Source organism: Cervus canadensis, chromosome 6 (genome assembly GCF_019320065.1).
Source record: "Cervus canadensis isolate Bull #8, Minnesota chromosome 6, ASM1932006v1, whole genome shotgun sequence".
In the NCBI taxonomy this organism is placed as follows: Eukaryota; Metazoa; Chordata; class Mammalia; order Artiodactyla; family Cervidae; genus Cervus; species Cervus canadensis.
This window is the reverse complement of record NC_057391.1, coordinates 71,138,375-71,158,948: the sequence shown is the minus strand read 5'-3', so window position 1 is coordinate 71,158,948 and position 20,574 is coordinate 71,138,375. Positions and strand designations below refer to the sequence as shown.

Genomic DNA, 20,574 nt, shown 5'->3' with positions numbered 1-20,574 from the left:
ATGAAAAAATTCGTTTCTTCTATTTACTCACATTAAAGACTTTTCAAAAGTATATTTTTGCCATGACCAAAGTGGATTTTTCCATGCAATATTTAATGACAAAATTTAGTATTTTCCATGTGATATTTAATACCACGAAAAATGAAACTTTTTTTTACAAGATAGTATAGGATCTAGCATTTCTCGATTATATACCGAGGAATAGCTACAGTCTTAAAGAAAGAAAACAGATAACAAAAAACAAAAGTTCCAAAACTCATACTTAGTATTCACCATGATGCAGAGGGTTGGTTTAATAGTTAGGCATTAATAATTAATTAATAAATTAATTAATAAATAGGCATTCAGTGGTACCCACTGGTAGTTTAAAACAGTAAGTGGAGAGATGCAAGAAATGCCAAAATTTCATGCATTAAAATTGTCATGCCTTAAACCAAGTAAGAGTAAGAATTCCAATTCTGGGTATGGCAGAACAGGTTATATAGAGGGTAATTTGATCTTTTGTGAAAGCTCTAAGAACTTGAGGTTCTCAATAGGATATACAGAGATGGCATTTCAACTCATTTATTAATTTTTTTCAACAAACATTTGTTGAGCACTTACATATACCAGGTACCACAGCAGTAATTTTAAAACATTTCACATTATTTTGATAAGGTAGTCGATTTCATTTTCAGGTTACTTTATAAGTGAAATATCATTCAATTTTGCCATATACTTTCAGGTCAGTAAAAATCCAGTCTGTGCCAAGTCTGTGAATAAAATATATCCACATCTCCAAACAAGGCAGAAATGGTTAAAAATTGTCTTAAAAATACAGTCTAGATAGTAATGTTAAGATGTTAACAATGGGAAAAACTGGGGAAGGGATAAATGAGAACTATCTGTACTATCTTTGCAAGTTTTCTGTCAGTGTGAAACTATTCTAAAATCAGGGTTTATTTAAATAAAACAGATACTGTCTGGAGCTTCACCAATTCTGATTGGTAAGAAAATTCAGTTGACCAGTTTACTGGTTTTGAAGTATCTGCTTGGCACTTAGCACAGGACACTTCTCAAAGGCTGTAAATAATTGTGATTTTTGCCAATTTTTGCCAATTGCCAATTTTGCCAATTTCCTCCATTTCTAACAATTTATTCATGAGAACTATGGTGAATCTCCATGGAAGGCAGGATCTCTGCATGGGATGGGGGGCAGGGAGGGAGATCCAGGAAGGCTGTGAGAAAAGGGGGCGTTGGTGCCACATCACAGATTTCTGTACATAAACTGAAGTCCTGTGAGGGTGAAGCCTGCCTCTTGGTCACCTGATGGCTACTGTTACTTAGTACCCCAACAAATCCACCTGCAGGGCAAGCGCTCCTGAGCTAAAGGCATAGACATTAAACCCAGGAAATTGTCACTCCTTATCAATAATTTATTAGGAATTCAGAGCCCTGGTCTCTCTTACCTGATGGACCAGTCACTTGACTAGCCACATTTATAACCTGCTATTTGTACTCAGCCTTCAGTGGTCAGAGACAGCATACTAAAAAACCTGAAATCACCCCAAAACACCATTTGTTTACCAAATCCAAAAGCCATGTTTCCACTTTGGCAGAAAATCCAACAGAATCCCTCAAACGAACATGTTAAATTTAAAAAGTAACATTCCTTTGTGCACACCCCAGACATTAGAACACAGACACCTGCCCTGATTGGCTCCTGGAAAGATTCTTTTGTAACCAGCCATCCTTTACTCCTCATCTTTAGCTCTATTCTGATTTTGCAGGCTCATTTGAAACATCTTATTTTAAACAATAAGATGTTTCAAATATATTTAAAAGAATACAATATCATGGTTACTCATTACCCATGACAGGGACATAACTGATATAATTTTCCATATTAAAAATACAATTTAAAGTCCAACCCTCACTTCTTTTTCATCTATTCTTCCCTAGAACTAACCACTATTCTAAAATACACACACATTTGTCTTTATACTTTGACTACATATGTTAATATTCATACAGTATTATTTTATGTATTTTTAACTCATAAAATTGGAATCACATATGTATTATTTTATAACTTATTTTCTTCATTCAGTAATATGATTTGAGGTTTATCATGGTGTCAGATATAAATCTCACTCAGTCATTTGAGGTTTTATTCAGTTCTGCTGTCTAAATGAACACGTATGTCTGTCAGGCTACTATGGATATTATCATGCTTCCAATTTTTCCTATTTTAGATATTGTGGTAATAAACACCCTTGTTTTAGGTCTCCTTGAATATATGTGAGTTTCTTTGGGCTGTTTTCCTACAACTGAAATTACTCCTTAATCCACCCCTGCTGATTTCAGTTTAAGTATTATTTCCTTAGAGGAGCTCTCTCTGACAACAGTTCAAGTCAGACTCCTTTACTGTAGATTATAATGGAAACATGTTCCTTCCTTTAGTTCCTGTAATTAGACTCTCATCAGATAATTAGTTGGTTAATGTATGTCACCTCCTGTAGACCAGAAGCTCTATGAGAAGAGAGACCATATCCATTTTCATTTACCATTGAACCCTCATTGCCAACTCAAGAAAGTTTTACTGAATGGATATATAGATGAATTCACATTAGAAAAAAATAAAAGAATTTCATTTAGTCTTTGATTGTCAAGATTAACCATCAGTGGTTTATAAAGTGGAAAGAATTGAGGACCAATCACTCTAGCAGTTATGGACCAGAGATCTGCTAGGAATGACAGGAACAGGACTCAGCTGGGCTGAAGGAGAGTAAAGAAGGTTTGAACACATGCACAAGAACTCAATAAAGGGTCCACTGGAGCCAGACAGCATATTAAACCTCAATTAACAGCCCACGTAACACATCTGATAAAATTGGGGGATAGACTGCCAAACATCAAGATGGGTAAAGACAAGCCTGGTTCTAATCCCAGCTCTTCTAGAATAAGAACTTGGCTGATTAACATCTTCTGATGTTAATTCCCTAACCTGAAACACAGGGTTAGGATAGAAATTTTCTAAGGTTCCTTAGCCTAATATTTTAGGACTTTGAAGAATGTCCTCAAATGCATGCTGCTCCTGGATATTAATACCATTTATACTATGTAAGTTACTCCTGTAAAGAAATAAATCTTGGATTGAGAATAATACCTCTAGTGTAAGAACCAAGATTTGCATAGTGGCCAGAAAGCAAAGTAATATACTTGGAAAACAGAGTTGACACATGACCTAACTCCATGTTCCAAGACAAAAATTTTTCTACTGACTTACTAGGATAACCAACACCAGAAATAAACATCATTTACCCCAGGAATGAACTCTCTTTCTTCCTCTTCATTCTAGTACTGACTTCCCTGAGTCTCTGGTCACTCAGCTACAGGTGAATGCCTTGCATGTTTTATGTCTGTGATCATCCATGTTCATTTAAATATTGAAATGATAAACACTCAGAAAATGTTAAAATGAACAAAAAATGATTCAGACATACTGACTGACCATTATGGCCAATGACAAAGAAATTCAAGTAGCAATCATAGACAAAAGGTGTTTTTTTTTGTTTTTTTTTTTAGGAGCAATTATGCCATGAAGGTTGACATTTGGGAAGGAAGGGACAAGAAAGATCATGCAATATGGGTTAAGCTATAATGTTGCTTTATGAGTTTTTAGAAAAATAAAAAGAGAAAAATGTATCAGCTACCCTGTATTTCCTTTTTACCATTTCCTTTTATGGACACCTAGAATCCTAAGAGATTACTCAGACTTCACTTTTTATCATATCCTAATTTGTAACCCCACTTAAGTTATATAGGAAGGGGGAGATGGAAGGCAGTTTTGTATTTTCATATTTAAAAAATTTTAGAAATTCACCTCCATAAAAATATCCAGTATGATCTTGGATCATAAGCACCCACACCCTTCAGACTGCATTTTGTAACTTCTTGTGCCTCTAAGCCTGCATTAACATTTTTGATATTAAAGAAAAAGTCAGCCAAAGGTCTGGATCTAAATATCTCTTGAGTGAGTGAGGGAGTGAAATTCAGTCAGTCATGTCTGATTCTTTGCAACTCCAGGCCAGAATACTGGAGTGCGTAGTCTTTCCCTTCTCCAGGGGATCTTCCCAACCCAGGGATCGAACCCAGGTCTCCCACATTGCAGGCAGATTCTTTACCAGCTGAGCCACAAGGGAAGCCTAAGAATACTGGAGTGTGTAGCCTATCCCTTCTCCAGCGGATCTTCCTGACCCAGAATTGAACCAGTGTCTCTTGCACTGCAGGCGGATTCTTTACCAACTGAGTTATAAGGAAGCCCACATGTCTTTACCGGGGCTAAGTAAGAAAGTATTACAAAATTAAGATTTGCTGTTCTGTCACTAAGCTGTGTCCAACTCTCTACGACCCCACGGACTACAGCACATCAGGCTCCTCTGTCCTCCACTATCTCCTGGAGTTTGCTCAAATTCATGTCCACTGACACGGTGATGTTATCTAACCATCTCATTCTCTGTCACCCCCTTTTTCTTTTGCCTTCAGTCTTTCCCAATATCAGGGTCTTTCCCAAAGAACTGGCTCTTCACATCAGGTGGCCAAAGGTTCCAATAAATTTTTTTTAAAAAAAAGAGGTGTTACATATATACAACGGAATATTCAGTTCAGTTGCTCAGTTGTGTTCGATTCTTTGCGATCCCATAGAGTGAAGCACGCCAGGCTTCCCTGTCAATCACCAACTCCCGGAGTTTGCTCAAACTCATGTCCATCTAGTCAGTGATGCCATCTAAACATCTCATCTTCTGTCATCCCCTTCTCTTCCTGCCTTCAATCTTTTCCAGCACCAGGGTCTTTTCCAATGAGTCAGTTCTTCACATCAGGTGGCCATTGGAAATTCAGATTCAGTCTCAATCCTTCTAATGAATATTCAGGACTGATTTCCTTTAGGATTGACTGGTTTGATCTCTGTGCTGTCCAAGGGACTCTCAAGAATCTTCTCCAACACCACAGTTCAAAAGCATCAATTCTTCAGCACTCAGCTTTCTTTGTGGTCCAACTCTCACATCCATACATGACTGCTGGAAAAACCATAGCTTTGACTAGACAGACCTTTGTCAGCAAAGGAATGTCTCTGCTTTTTAATATGTGGCCTAGGTTGGTCATAGCTTTTCTTCCAAGGAGCAAGCATCTTTTAATGTACCCAACCGTTAAAAGAATGAAACTAGAACACTTTATAACACTAGGCACAAAAATAAACTCAAAATGGATTAAAGATCTAAACTTAAGGCCAGAAACTATAAAACTTCTAGAGGAAAACAGGTAAAACACTCTCCGACATAAACCACAGCAGGATCCTCTATGACCCACCTCCCAGAGTAATGGAAATAAAAGCAAAAATAAACAAATGGGACCTAATTAAACTTAAAAGCTTTTGCACAACGAAGGAAACTATAAGCAAGGTGAAAAGACAGCCTTCAGAATGGGAGAAAATAATAGCAAATGAAGCAATTGACAAAGAATTAATCTCAAAAATATACAAGCAAATCCTGCAGCTCAATTCCAGAAAAATAAATGACCCAATCAAAAAATGGGCCAAAGAACTAAACAGACATTTCCCCAAAGAAGACATACAGATGGCTAACAAACACATGAAAAGATGCTCAACATCACTCATCATCAGAGAAATGCAAATCAAAACCACAATGAGGTATCATTTCACACCAGTCAGAATGGCTGCTATCCAAAAGTCTATGAACAATAAATGCTGGAGAGGGTGTGGAGAAAAGGGAACCCTCTTACACTGTTGGTAGGAATGCAAACTAGTACAGCCACTATGGAGAACAGTGTGGAGATTCCTTAACAAACTGGAAATAGAACTGCCATATGACCCAGCAATCCCACTCCTGGGCATACACTCTGAGGAAACCAGATCTGAAAGAGACACGTGTATCCCAATGCTCATCGCAGCACTGTTTACAACAGCCAGGACATGGAAGCAACCTAGATGTCCATCAGCAGATGAATGGAAAAGAAAGCTGTGGTACATAGACACAATGGATATTACTCAGCCATTAAAAAGAATACATTTGAATCAGTTCTAATGAGGTGGATGAAATTGGAGCCTATTATACAGAGTGAAGTAAGTCAGAAAGAAAAACACCAATACAGTATACTAACGCATATATACAGAATTTAGAAAGATGGTAACAATGACCCTATATGCGAGACAACAAGAGACACAGATGTAAAGAACAGACTTTTGGACTCTGTGGGAGAAGGCAAGGGTGGGATGATTTGAGAGAATAGTACTGAAGCATGTATGTTATCATATGTGAAACGGATCGCCAGTCCAGGTTCGATGCATGAGACAGGGTGCTCAGGGCTGGTGCACTGGGATGACCCAGAGGGATGGGATCGGGAGGGAGGTGGGAGGGGGGTTCAGGATGGGGAACACATGTACACCCATGGCTGATTCATGTCAATGTATGGCAAAACCACTACAATATTGTAAAGTAATTACCCTCCAATTAAAATAAATTTTTTAAAAAAATGAAATAATGCTATTTGCAGCATCATAGATAGACCTGGAGACTGTTATACAAAAGAAAGTAACTAGACAGAAAGATAAAACCATATATCATGTATATGTGGACTCTAAAATAAAATGAAACAAATGAACTTATTTACAGAACAGAAATAGACTCATAGACTTAGAGAATGAACTTATGGTTACCAGGTGGACAGGATTGGGGGTAGGGATAGACTGGGAGTTTGGGATTGACATGTACACACTGCTATATTTGAAATAAAATGCCTTTCCATATTAAAAAAAAAAAAAAATTCATGTTTACAATAGAGGGGGGAAAAGGTGTTAAAAGTGTTATTAGAAACTAAAACTAACTTCCTCTAGTACAGGCTTGTGAAAATTATTTGAAGACTTAAGTTCCTTCCATCTGCTTTTAAAAAAAGAAGCATTCTAATGAAGTAGCATAAATTATCAATAGCTTGTCACCCAAGAGTAAGTAAAAGCTTAATAAACAAAAATTTTTATTATTGAGTTGTGATCTTTAGTTTTGAATATATTCTACTGAATTTGGGGAGTTCACAGCCAACATGGGTCTGAGAAGCTGAACTTAAAGTTATTAAGCAAATCTACTTATCAATGTCATGTATTAGGATAGAAAAGTACTCAAGTATTTTTCCTCTTTTACTTATTTACAGCTCTTTAAATACCATAAAGAAAGTTCCTTTTACAGGCTGTTGAAGTTCCTTCAACAGGCTCATCACAGGGCCCTAAGCTTTTAACACACACTTTGTTAGCTCAATCCAACACAGTTTGTGGGATTTCATGTCAGAGACATGTTCCATTGGCATTTGACCTTGTTTCACATTTTAGGAAATGCTATCTGGCTCCTCTAGTCCTCCATGCATTTCTTCTTTTTTTTGGCTGCACTGGGTCTTTGTTGCAGCACGTGGGATTTCTCTAGTTGTGGAAGCAGGGGTGGTTCCTCTCTCTTGCGGTGGGTGGGCTTCTCATTGCAGAGCCTTCTCTTGTTGTGGAGCACAGGCTCTAGGGCATGAGGGCTTCAATAGCCACAGCATTCAGGCTCAGTAGTTGGAGCTCGCCAGCTCTAAAGCACCGGCTCAGTAGTTGTGCATGGGCTTAGCTGCCCCAAGGTATGTGAAATCTTCCCAGACACCCTGCATGCTCCCCTGCATTGGCAGATGGATTCTTAACCACTAGACCAGCACAGGGAAGTCCCTCCATGTATTTCTGCTCTTAGAAGACAACAGAAGTGCAGATTCTCTTTATCCCTGTGTATCACATATTCCATAAACTGCTGACAATGAAAGGGCTAACTTTCTCTGTTATCCCAATGGACCCTGGACTGTGAGAGGCTGCCAAACAGGGAAACTCTTTCAAATGTAGTTTATTGGATAGCTCTTTGCGCCTTTTCCATTTCAATCTCTCACCTATGAGAAAGCACTTTAAGAGCCACAGGGAAATATACCCATTTGGATGTTTAGAATGAAAACAAAACGATATTCTTCTTTCTTCTCCCCAGGGAAGATCAGAAGCCTGAATGTTATTATTCTCACACTAAATGACCTGACAACAGTTAAAAATACATTTGCAGTATAGGGTTGATGTAAGAAGATAAAGAAAGGCACCTATCCTTCCAAACAGTCTCTGATTTCATTATGAAATCAACCAAAAAAAAAAAAAAGACCCACCAAAATAGAGCTGTTAGATTTTTTTTTCCCTAAGGAAATGGGTAAAACACATTTTCTTTTGCCTTCTCTAATTTGCTTTTGAGCTCTTGACCTAAGAAACTGTATCTGATTACATATCAGAGAGAATAATAAGCCTAAATTGATGACTGACATTTCTAACAGATGAACAGTAATATTTCACCGCTGAAATCCTGGACAGTTTCCTAAGGGCTCTTTTTACAAGTGAGCATCATAAATAGCCAGCACATTGAGGGTTTAATTATGAAATCAGGAGGCTTGATTCACGACAACAACAACACCTCTTCATTTGCAGACATGATGTCTTAGAGCTGCAATCACAAGCACTAACCTTATTTATTTCCCAGTCTTCCTCCAACTTTTCCACTGCAGCTGAGTCCTGAGTGGACTCCTGTACATCAGAAGTGACCTGCTCCTCTCTGCCTGGCAGTGGAAATTTTGCTTTCTTTTCTGTTGAGCATTCTGATTTGAGAATGCTGTTGAGACAGTTTTCCATCTCCTGCTTAGCAGATTCAAGTCTGTTTTCCAACTCTTTTTGTTTACACTTCAGTGATTTTATATCATCTTTAATCATCTTCTGTCCTGCTGAAGATGTATTTTGCTTGATGGATTTTGCTAAAGTTAAAATCTTCTCTAATGTGCCATCTTGTAAATGGAGACTATTCTCTAGTTCCTGTGAGCAGAGAAAAGATTGTCACCAAAGTATCACTGTTCAATTATCACAAGAGTTGGTTGACTTTTGTAAATTATAGAGTATTCTGCTTCACTAGTGGGAAGCTTTGTAAGAAACGTATCAACCCATATCACAAAGAAGAAACGCTGGGCAAAATTTAAACTAATGTAGTGACCCAGATCAAATTCCCCAACAGATTTTTATAAGATACTAGAAGGTTTTATAAGATTACATTTATAAAAAGTAATGAAGAATATGTTTACAACCCATTCCTAGAACATAGGAAATGGCCAACACCTATTTGTTGAGCATATATTTTGTTCAAGATACTAATTAATATATAAATAATACTAAAATCAAACACAACCAAAACACTAAATAATAAGTGCCTACTTTGTGCAAGGCCCTAAAAAGAATAAAATCATTTAGTATGTGCTTATATGAATCTAGCGCTAACATTTAAAATTCAGAGAAAAGCTTAAATCAATCAAATGCAATATCTTAAATAAAGCAGGAACTCAATCAATATTTACTAAATGCTTAAATGAATGAAGCGAATTTGAGACTTCCAGACTCAAAAGGAATTTGATAAACTATAGCAGGTATGGAAGTTACTACTGAAACAGAATAAGCCTAAAAGTTACTAGGTGAACTATGTTGTATTTATTACTCGCTGTTCTAATGGACTACACAATAAGTATTCATTCATTCATGCGAGTAATATGATTAAGTTTTGAAATTACATAGATGAGTAAAATATAGTCCTTTAACAATCCTATAGCCTAGTGAGAGTGACACAGAAGTAAACAGACAATTGTAATAGATGTGGAAAGATAGATGCTAACAAATATGCACAGGTCATTGAAACATTTTCAGCTGGAAGAAGGGAGTTCCAGATTGCATTTTGGATAGATACAAGGTGGCCAGGGGCAAGCTGCACCAGCGAGGATGACACCGCAGGCAGGGAGCCTATTCAGACACCTAACAAACACAGGCATCTGTGAGATGAGGGTCTGCTCTAAAGCAGCGATAATGGGGGTGAGAGCAGAGAGACCAATTGTAGAGATAACCCAGAGATGAAAGAGACAACTCTTGATGTCCATCTAGACTGGGCAGCCTAAGAAAGGATATCCAGGTTTCCGACCCGCAGCCTTGAGAGATGGTGTAGATTTCCAGAGTCAGAGGAGAAGAAGCAGGCTCACAGGAAAGGAATCGGGGTATAGAGAAAAGGAAGGAGATGACGAGTTATTTTCTGGACATGCTGAACCACAAATAACTATGAGACACTCAAGTACAGAAGTCTAGTGGGGTCAGAAGACCCAAGTAGTAGCCCCCGCTCTGTCATTTAGCTCATCATATATAAAATGAGGAATCTGAACTTGATAGTTTCTGAGATTCCTTCCAACTATAGCTCATGTCTTATACTTTTCTCAGTATCTGAGGCACCCAAATGATTAAAAAGCAGAAACATTACTTTGCCAACAAAGGTCTGTCTAGTCAAGGCTATGATTTTTCCAGTGGTCATGTATGGATGTGAGAGTTGGACTGTGAAGAAACCTGAGTGCTGAAAAATTGATGCTTTTGAACTATGGTGTTGGAGAAGACTCTTGAGAGTCCCTTGGACTGCAAGGAGATCCAACCAGTCCATCCTAAAGGAGATCAGTGCTGGGTGTTCATTGTAAGGACTGATGCTGAAGCTGAAACGCCAATACTTTGGCCACCTCATGCGAAGAGTTGACTCATTGGAAAAGACCCTGATGCTGGGAGGGATTGGGGGCAGGAGGAGAAGGGGACGACAGAGGATGAGATGGTTGGATGGCATCGCCGACTCGATGGACATGAGTTTGAGTAAACTCTGGGAGTTGGTGATGGACAGGGAGGCGTGGTGTGCTGTGATTCATAGGGTTGCAGAGTCAGACATGACTGAGCGAATGAACTGAACTGAACTGAGGCACCCAAACAGAGGCTTGGACATGATGACACTCAACATTTGTCAAATTATCACTGTTAAAAAGGGAGGTAGGATTTCCCTGGTGGTCCATTGGTTAAGACTCTGCGTTTCCACTGCAGCGGGGTTCAGGTTCAATCCCTGGTCTGGAAACTAAGATCCTGCATGCCATGTGGCCAAAAAAAAGGGGAGGGGGAGGTAGTCTTGTGACAGTGTCAAGCTATTCTGAAGGGAGAGTCTTGCTTGATTCCCAAGTTCCTAAAAAGAAGAGATCAGAAATTCCCAAACTCAAGCCACTAGTGCTTCCTGAGACTCACCCCATGTAATCTCCAAAGGACTGTGAAAGCAGCACAGTAAAGTAAAGAACATGCTTCACTGTTTTCTTCCAGAGGATACTGCATGTGTTGACTGTGCAAACAGTGAGCTTCCAAGGAATGTGTTTTGAGAATGCGGGTAAAGAGATGCAATGCTTACTGTGTAAGCTGAGGGGTTGTTGAAGTGAGGGTGGGAATTTTAAAAGCTGTCCATCTGCAGAGAGTTCTAAGATAGTCCATGAGTATGAAAATAAAGACAGTGAAAATTACACAACTCCCAAGATTGCAAGATTGAACCATTTCCCCTTTGGCCTTATTGCGTTAGGTGCACCATTTGACTACCCAGTTATCTCCTGGAATCACTGTGCTTTTTCCTAAGACAGAGATCTCCAGCAGCTGCTGACTGGTCATGAGTGGAATTATCTCTGAGGGTCCAGAGGGCTGAATACCGTCCAACTCAAATTTAAATGGATTTGCTCACTAACGAAGAACATTCCCACTTTTCATGACCAGATAGGACTTTATCCAACAGTTATCTGAATAGCATTTTCAGCATTTTAATTTCTTTTTCTTTTTTTATTTCTTTCCTTTCAGCATTTGAATTTCTGATCAAGGACACTGATTTGTCAAGTTGTGATTAATACTGATTTTTTTAAATGCCTATCATTTCTGGATATTGCTTAATACCTGCAGTTTCTGCAGTTTTTCCTCAACTGCTCTTTCATCCACAGGCCTATCAGAAAAACAGACAAATTCCTTAGAGATATAGTCCAATGCAGTGTTTAGGTCTGTGACGCAAAGCTGGTATGAGTCGTGTTCTTGAACATGACCTTCTAGTTTCTGCACAGAATCCTAAAGATAAAACATTGACAATGTACGAATTAGATCTCTGAATTATCTCATTCAGAAAAAATTAAATTGTTCATAAATATTTATTTTATGAGGGTTCATCTTGAAACAGGAATAAGACCATAAATCATCCAGAGTTAAGTAAAATTTTTAGTGTTAAGATATTTATTCGTTCCCCACCCCATGTTTCTTTGTTTTCATTTCACTCCCAAAAACAACTTGTCAGAGGTTTACAAAATGAAAATGGCTACAAATTATATCATCAAATCACAAACATCCATAATAAAGCAGCTCCCTCAATTATCCTTCTCAGAAATGAGACTATGTGAAATCAACCTAACCTCAGATTCCTTTCCTAAGAATCAAACCCCAAAGTTGGGGAAAAGTAATCCTAACTCAAGAGCAAAACCACTGTCAAGGTCTCTTCCTGGAGTAAGAAAATAAGGTGACCACACCTGATGAGAAAAGCAGCAATTAAATAACTTACAGCCAAGTGAGCATCATCTTCACCTCTGCACAACTCCTGCTATCTGTGTAAGTGAGACTTCTAATCCAGGCAAACCTTACACTGAATCCAACTTTCATTGTGCAAAGAATATAAATAATTCTCTTAAGATAATACTATGCTTCATGACAAAATGACATTTTACTTCTTAATTCTTTTATTGTAGATCATGTGGAAAGACTCAAGGGAGAAACCTGATAAAGTTTATACAGAATAATGGATACAACTATCACAATAGATGACAGATGGATGTGTGGATGGATAGATGGATGAATGCAATGATAGACTGATGGATGGATGGATGGATGGATGGATGCTGCATGGACAATTTTGACACTATCACCTACATAAAAATGCCTAAGGGAATTCCCTGGCAGTCCAGTGGTTAGGACTCCACATTTTTCACTGTGGAGGGCTTGGAAAAAAAATTTTAAACCTTCTAATCCCTGAAGAGGAGAACTTTGATGACAGGAGATAACATTATCATCAAATAATACACACTAGATTTCTCTAGCAAAACTGACCAAATTGATTCCTCCATTTTGTGGAGCTAGTATTTGTATCTAAGCTTTGGATTTTCCAAAAGAACTAAAAAATGGTCCCATACACAAATAGTACATAATTATGCATACTGAGGACAATCACTTAAAGTTTTGTTTTGAGCATTTCACCTGTAGTTGTTGAAGAAGACTCTCATGTAGATGCTTGATTTCCAGCCACGGCTCTTCACTAAAGTTGGGATTTTTAGTGCACTCTAAGAGGTAATTTCCTTGAGATTTTAACTCTTCTAGTAAGAATGTCAAATCCTGTGCTTTCTGGAGGAACTTCTTACAAATTTTTAATTGAGCTTTCTTCTCCTGCAAACCAGGTTGCAGAGCAAAGCCCACTTCTTGTTTCTTTTTTAGTTCTGTGAGCATTAATCTCAGATCCTCCTTACTTTGCAAATACTTCTCGCCTTCTAGTAGAAGCTTTTCCTGATGGCTAAATTTTACAAAATAGTTTATAAATGAAATGACACAACAAAACAGCATTTTGCATCATATAATACAACATGCATTATTATAAAAAGCATTAAAATAACACTACTGTACATTATTCCTGGAGACCTCTTTGGCATTGTAACATCCTAAATGGCCCTAAGTTTAACTCAGAAATCAAGATAAAAATTAGTTGTAGTATGACTTTAAAAAACCATTGTTTTCATTATATAATTTGATCTGAGGAAAAATGTTTAATAATTTAGATTTCAAACTATTCCAGTTTTTATTATGTTTAAATATAATTATTCTATGTTTTTCTTTTTAAGTAAAACAAATAAGCTAGCAGTATATTGGCCAAGTAACTAGCTTATGTTTCCTACAGCTTGATTTTAATTTTGATCTGACTGCTTCATTATAAAAATATGAAATTTACATTTCCACCGAATATTAAATGTATCATGATTTGATGTGAAACGAGTTAAGAATTTTCACCAGAATTATGTCCACGTAATTCAGACATTTATAAACGTTTCTCTTAGCGTATATATTTAAAAGCATAAATTATCCTCTAGTAATGTAAACACTGAGGTTGTCTGGGGACAGGAGGTTTGGTACAGGAGGAGGTTATTAAAGGTGGAATGATAGACAATGTTAATTTGTTACCAATGGTGGGTTGATGCACCAGCCAAAGTAAACGGAGTTATGACAGTGAGTTTCATGTCTGATCCAGAGAACTAGTCTCTGTTTCTGCCTCAACACTGTGGTTGTCCCTGACATTACTTTCTCTCCAACAGATATATTATATCTACATCCAGAAGGTAGACAAAACACACTTGTTATGGCTTCACTGTGAAATGAAAAATCATGAAAATGGTGAAGGCATGCCCTTTACCTTAGATATGTGTTGGCCAAATGGAGTGTGTTGTCCCACTGGTTCTTGATATCAGTGAGGGTCTTTGGAACCACTGGAGCCTGGCTGCTCTCAGCCTGACTCATGATGGTCTGTATTTTAGCATCCCCTTCAGGTTTTAGTAAAATGATTTCCTAAATTAAATAAAAATGATCTTAAAATCTCATTCATACTACTTGGGGATTACATATATCTTTTTACTTATAAACATCATTCAGAGATTCTAACTGTGGAGTATATTTCAAAATTTCCTTTTCACTTTTACATATGCCCCAAATACAAAGATATCCTTCACATTGTACAGAACTGCTTCTCAGTAAACATCTGTCACATTACCTACTCTCTTCTCAATTCTCAATTGTACTTAAAGAAATTATGTACAAAAAAAATCCCTGGCAAATCCTCCTTCCAACCTGCACCATTATTTATAAATAAAGAGTTGGGGTAACAACCTGAACAAGACGCCTTTATACACCTAAGAGTGGGTATCCGGCTTCCTAAAGGAAAATGCACAGTGTCACAGGCCAACTCCTGTTTCTCCAGCACGACATAATTAATTCTCATTCCCTGTACTCTGATTTTCCTCTTTTGCCCCAATAAAGTTCCTCTCTTCTTGGAAACACTACTTCAGATTCACCTTCTCTGGAAAACCTTTCAGATGTGATCCCAAACAATTCTGATTGCTTCTGTACATCAAACTAACCCTTGAAACTTGACCATTATCTTCCTCCACAGTTAGTATCTGATAAACCAGGAAATACTCAACCCACTCAGGATCTAATACCCTTTAGGAACCATACATATCCACTCTGAAAATGAACTCTTCTCCAGCCCTTTGATATTGCCAATGCCTCTGATGTACTGACATCTATTCTTTTAACATCCTAGCAAACTCCTACCTGCTGCAGTTCTAATTTATAGCCTTTATTTCATATCTGCATTCAGTGAAGATAGATAATAACTGGGCACTGTTCTCACAAAGAGAGGATATACCTTTCCTTTCTATATGCATTAAAATAATTTTAGATCCATCACAGCCCTTCTCTTTTGTAAGCTCAGTCATCTGAATTTCTCACCCAATCCACAGTGATCCAATTTTCCATTAACAAACAAATCTCTGCAATTTTCCTCTAAATCTTTTAAAAATTGGAGTTCATCCTGACCTCTGACATTCAGTTTCCACAGTTATACCTTTATTTTATGGATTCTTTCCTCAAGTGGCATTTTGCCTTCAGATGAATTCAAAACCATAAGGGACTCTTTAATCCCTGTTATCCAATGAATTACATCATGTGCAAGATCACTAAAACTCTGGTCCTCGGCAGGAGGTAACTTATCCTCTTTGTCAATTTCACATATTTGTCTCAATAATGTCTGGTATCTATCAATCAAATGTGTTGATTCCGTTACTATTTCTTCTTCCTCAGTAATCCCATATTGCTTCACAGAGTTGTTCAACTGGGCCATTGATTCGAATTGTTCCCTGTAAATTCCAAATATCATTGGAAGATTATAGGAGCCACGACACACCTTCAGAAACCATATCCCCAAGAAACACATTTTGTGCAAGATCAGCCATACCTCTTTCTAGCTAGAGTTTGGCAAAACAGCTCAGTTTTCTCTTGTGTTCCTTCCATTTCTTTCCATATTTCTTCTTGATTGGTCAACCACTTACTCAGGTTTCTGTGGTCATTCTGGAGTCTAAAACAACATCACAGATGTTAAAATATGAAATCAGCAAAAAGTGTCTATCTGAAGAAAAGACTGGCACAAATCTTGTAAACCAACCAGGTTTTTTACTTTTTTTTTTTATTATTCTTTATAAAAAAAACTGTAACATTATATACAAAATAATGTGATAAATAACAAATTTAGAGGCAAAATTATAACATTAAAATCTGTATAATAATAGCATGTATTATAGTGAAATTCTAATAAGCCATAAATATATATCATAAGCTTCCCAGGTGGCTGAGTGGTAAACAATCCACCTGTCAATGTGGGAGACTTGGGTTTGATCCCTGGGTCGGGAAGATCCCCTAGAGGAGGAAATGGTAACACACTCTAGTATTCATGCCTGGAGAATTCCATGGACAGAGGAGCCTGGCGGGCTACAGTCCCTGGGGTCACAAAAAGTCGAACATGACTTAGCGATGAGCATGAGCATGAGATATATCATAAAGAATAAGAAACAAACAGAAAATATTTGTGGGCTCTCCCCTGAACCTTTGCCATAATTTGAAGAATTCTCCAAACCTCTGTATCCCTAGTGGCAAACACGGGTTTGAAAGTACATATTTTATTTTTGAAATTCGTGTGTATATGTATCCCACTGCTAGCTGCACTGAGGCAGAGTACACACGAAGAGTTTATATGAGTAAACTTTCATAGTAAGTTCACTATGAAAGATCACCTCTGCTTCCTACCTCAGTAGCTGCTGCACGCACTCATCCAGCTCCCTTGCTCGTGCCTGGCATATGGACTCCATTTTTTCTAATTCAACTTCTTGACTTACGATCCAACTGTTAAGCTTCTTAACAGGTGCTTTGGGCAGATGTTTTTTCACATGATTCAGTACAGTTCCCACTTGCTGTATTTCACTGCCTCTTCCTTCAAGAGTCAAGAAATCCTTAAGAAAGACAAAAAGTGAATTATATCCTACAGGCAAGCCTCAGTGTGGTCCCTGTCACCCCAGTGATACTTTTCCAAGACAGCACACAGACAAGCCATCTTCATAACTTCCTCTGTAAAAGAAGAGCAATGGAGATGCAGCTAACTCCAATGGCAAATTATCAAAAGATTATTTATATTAGTTCCAGACTGTGTGTGTACATTGGCATTTGCCTCTGACTCTCCAGGAATCACATCAAGCAAAATGATGCCACCGTGTGGGTCAGTGGGAGAGAGACTGGGAAAGCCATATTCCATTCAACTTCTCCTAATTATTTGCACCTTTCTGGCAAACAATATGTAAAACCAGACAGCCTATTCTCTACTCAACTTTGTCAAAATCAGAATTTTATTTCAACGTCTGGGTTTCAATGTTTGAGTATCAATTGCTGAGACCCATGGAATGAGCAAATTTAAAGAAAAGAAAAAAGTTGGAACTCTAAATGAAAAAAAGAGAAGAAAAATGATTCCGTCGATAAAGAATGGTTATCACCAAAGCAAGGAATATACTGGGGACATTTAATGCCATCAATAAGCTGGAGAGCATAACTTATCACCTAAAATACTTGATAATCTACCATAAAGTGATCAAGAATTGAGGGTGCCATATACATTTTAAATGTCCTATTAATGCCTCTTATCTCAGGCTACCTTCTACTTCACTCTCATCAGCAGTATATTAAAATTCAATTACAATTTTTAGAAAAAATATGGCTGGGAAGAGATTCTATAAAAAGTCAAGCAATATGTTACAGGAAATTGAGTGGAGCCAAATTAAGTAAAGCCTTTATTTCTTTTTATCAAATATGATTTCAACACAACTGAATTCACCAGCAAACATTAAAGTTAAACAGCATCTTAGAATAGTTGTGAAAACTGTTTTCTGTTTAAGTCACTTGCAACTTTACCCAGTAAACATAGAGTGTCAAAATATTTGAGAAAAGGTCAGATTTTTTTTGTAAATATTATCTTTATGTACAGAAATTACTAAGTCAAAATAACTATTATCCTATCTACTTATATACAGTTCTGCCTCCAGTATTTTAATTTTGATAAATTTTGAATGAAATTTATATATGTCTTCTTACAGAAAGTTTTTGTAGTTTTTGCTCCACACTCTTTTTCGTTTCTGATGGTTCAAAACACTCCTTAAGGTTCATTTTAATGCTGCCAAACCAATCATTAAAGTTCTTGCACTGATCTGTAGGAAAAAACAAAGGAAGCTGTATTTATTCAAAGACGACTTCACCTACGTTGTTAAATTGAGAGATTCTGAAACTTGCTCCCCATGCCATAGGTACAAGTCACTGTAAAATGGTAATAAACTAGAATGTAATTTTGAGGGTTAAAAGAACCTACACAATAGTTGTGGCATATTTTCTATACCAAACCTCCTTTCCAATCATACAAGACACACACAGAAACCTACAAGGGCAGCCTGCTCAGAGGCATCTCCCCAACTCTGACCACAGTGGGCAGGTCAAACACTAGGACCCAGGTGCCTCTCCTTCATGAAATAAAGATCTGGGACTTGAACAAAAGACATGTCTTTTATAATAGGCATACATCAGTGGTGTTTGCTCCCAAAAGATTAATCTGAATATTATTTCCTTAAATAGGCTCTGTGCAACCATCATCTCTAAGTGAAGCTTAGATTAATTAGCCCTTGTGTTCACAGTACCTATTCACTTTTCAATATTCCCAGAAACAGTAAGGAAGCATTGCACTCACCATTCAGTAACTTAGAAAAGTGATCTTGCAAAACACTTTTTTTGGTATTAAATAAATCACTGACACTTTCATACTGCTTTTTTAATTCAGAGAGTTCAGGAGTCAGACAACCTATTTGATTCTCAAGTAATATCATACTGTGCTTCTGCTGTAGAATTTGTTGTTGAATCTCCTAAATAAATAAACAAACAAACAACCAATACTTAAAACGGGCTCAATTTACACACAGAATATTAGGTATCCATTGTTTCTATTAAAACCTAGATAATTTGTTACTGGGTGGATCTGCTTTCTCTTAGATAATAAATGTATGTGCTTACTCACTCAGTCAAGTCTGACTTTCGTGATCCCATGAACTATAGCCCACCAGGCTCCTCTGCCCATGGGATTCTCCAGACAGGAAGCCATTCCCTTCTCCAGGGGATCTTCCCAACCCAGGGATCGAACCCAGGTCTCCCACATTGCAGTCAGATTCTTTACCAGCTGAGCCACCAGGGAAGCCCCAATAAATGTATTCTACAGTTTCACCTTTTAACTAGAGAAGGAAATGGCAACCCACTCCAGTGTTCTTGCCTGAAGAATTCAATGGACAGAGGACCCTAGTGAACTACTGTCCATGGGATCAGAGAGTCAGACACAACTCAGCAACTTTCACTAACTCACTCACCTTTTAATTCCTTTGTGGTCAATAATTATTTGATATTACATATGGACTGTAGCCCACCAGGGTCCTCTGTCCATGGTATTCTTCAGGCAAGAATACTGGAGAGGGTTGCCATTTCCTTCTCCAATTAAAAGGTGAAACATACACAAATTGTTTTTCTGACTTTTCTCCCTAGGCATTCATTTTTTAAAATAATTATTTGTATTAGTTTCAAAAGGATAAGACCATCAGAAATAAGTGTGAAAATAAATCTGAGAGAAGAGAAGTAGCTAGCAAGTACCTCTAGTTTAGTAAAGATCTCCAAGCTGTCGGAAGGAGACAAGGCATTTAAGAGAGACTCCGTCATTCCAATCTGGGTCTTGGCCTGGTCGAGATCCTCCCTCAGCTCAGCTGTGCTGCCACTGACTGCACCACAGGTGGATCCTCCTGTTAAACGCATTTTCACATGTTCTATCTTGTTCAAAATAGAAGACTCCATGACCTGAAATTATGAAACATGTGAAGTACTGTCACGGATTTGATTTAACTAGATTTTAAGACAACTGCATTGCTGAAGAATGAGTTGAAACTTTGTTCATTTCAACGTGAAATCAGCTCTCTCTGATTTTTCCTTGTTCTACATGATGATACAACAGTTTAAATATTGCTGTTAAAAAAAAAAGAGTAACATGAAAAACTGAAATTGACATTCTAATTCTTTTCTAAGAGAGGAACTGAATTCTTCCCCTTGAAACAAGTTTTATTTAGCATACCAGTTGAGGCACTATCTCATGGTGCTCATTGGAAAATAATATTAAAGCATATATATAAAAAAGTAAATAGCCAGCATTTACTGTTTATTATGTACATAGAATCATGGTAAGTATTTTATATACAAAATTCAGGCTTGAGAAGGATAAGCAACTTGCCCAAGAGCACAAAGTTGGCAGGTGGCAGAGCAAGGCCCTCCCCCAGAAAGTTTGACTCCACAGCTCATGTTCGGGCACTTTTGCATTTTGATTTAAGTAAAAGTATAACAAATCTCTCCATACAACAGAAAATCACAGTCGGGGCAATCTCTCTGTTTTTCTGTCTAGCAACTAACAAACCTGGAAT

At 37.6% G+C, this 20,574-nt stretch overlaps 1 protein-coding gene across 4 annotated transcripts in view; it reads right to left on the bottom strand.

Annotated features, from left to right (window-relative positions):
• SYNE2 (spectrin repeat containing nuclear envelope protein 2) overlaps window positions 1-20,574 on the bottom strand; it is a 314,324-nt gene that overhangs the window by 150,904 nt on the left and 142,846 nt on the right. For all 4 annotated transcript variants that reach the window (XM_043472258.1, XM_043472259.1, XM_043472261.1 and 1 more), the window contains exons 36-45: window positions 19,760-19,960; window positions 18,816-18,987; window positions 18,173-18,285; window positions 16,841-17,043; window positions 15,996-16,115; window positions 15,606-15,897; window positions 14,397-14,548; window positions 13,196-13,505; window positions 11,858-12,022; window positions 8,567-8,908 (exon numbers count right to left, since the gene is read on the bottom strand). In XM_043472258.1, coding sequence (XP_043328193.1) covers window positions 8,567-8,908; window positions 11,858-12,022; window positions 13,196-13,505; window positions 14,397-14,548; window positions 15,606-15,897; window positions 15,996-16,115; window positions 16,841-17,043; window positions 18,173-18,285; window positions 18,816-18,987; window positions 19,760-19,960 — 2,070 coding nt within the window. The remainder of the gene's footprint in view (window positions 1-8,566; window positions 8,909-11,857; window positions 12,023-13,195; window positions 13,506-14,396; window positions 14,549-15,605; window positions 15,898-15,995; window positions 16,116-16,840; window positions 17,044-18,172; window positions 18,286-18,815; window positions 18,988-19,759; window positions 19,961-20,574) is intronic.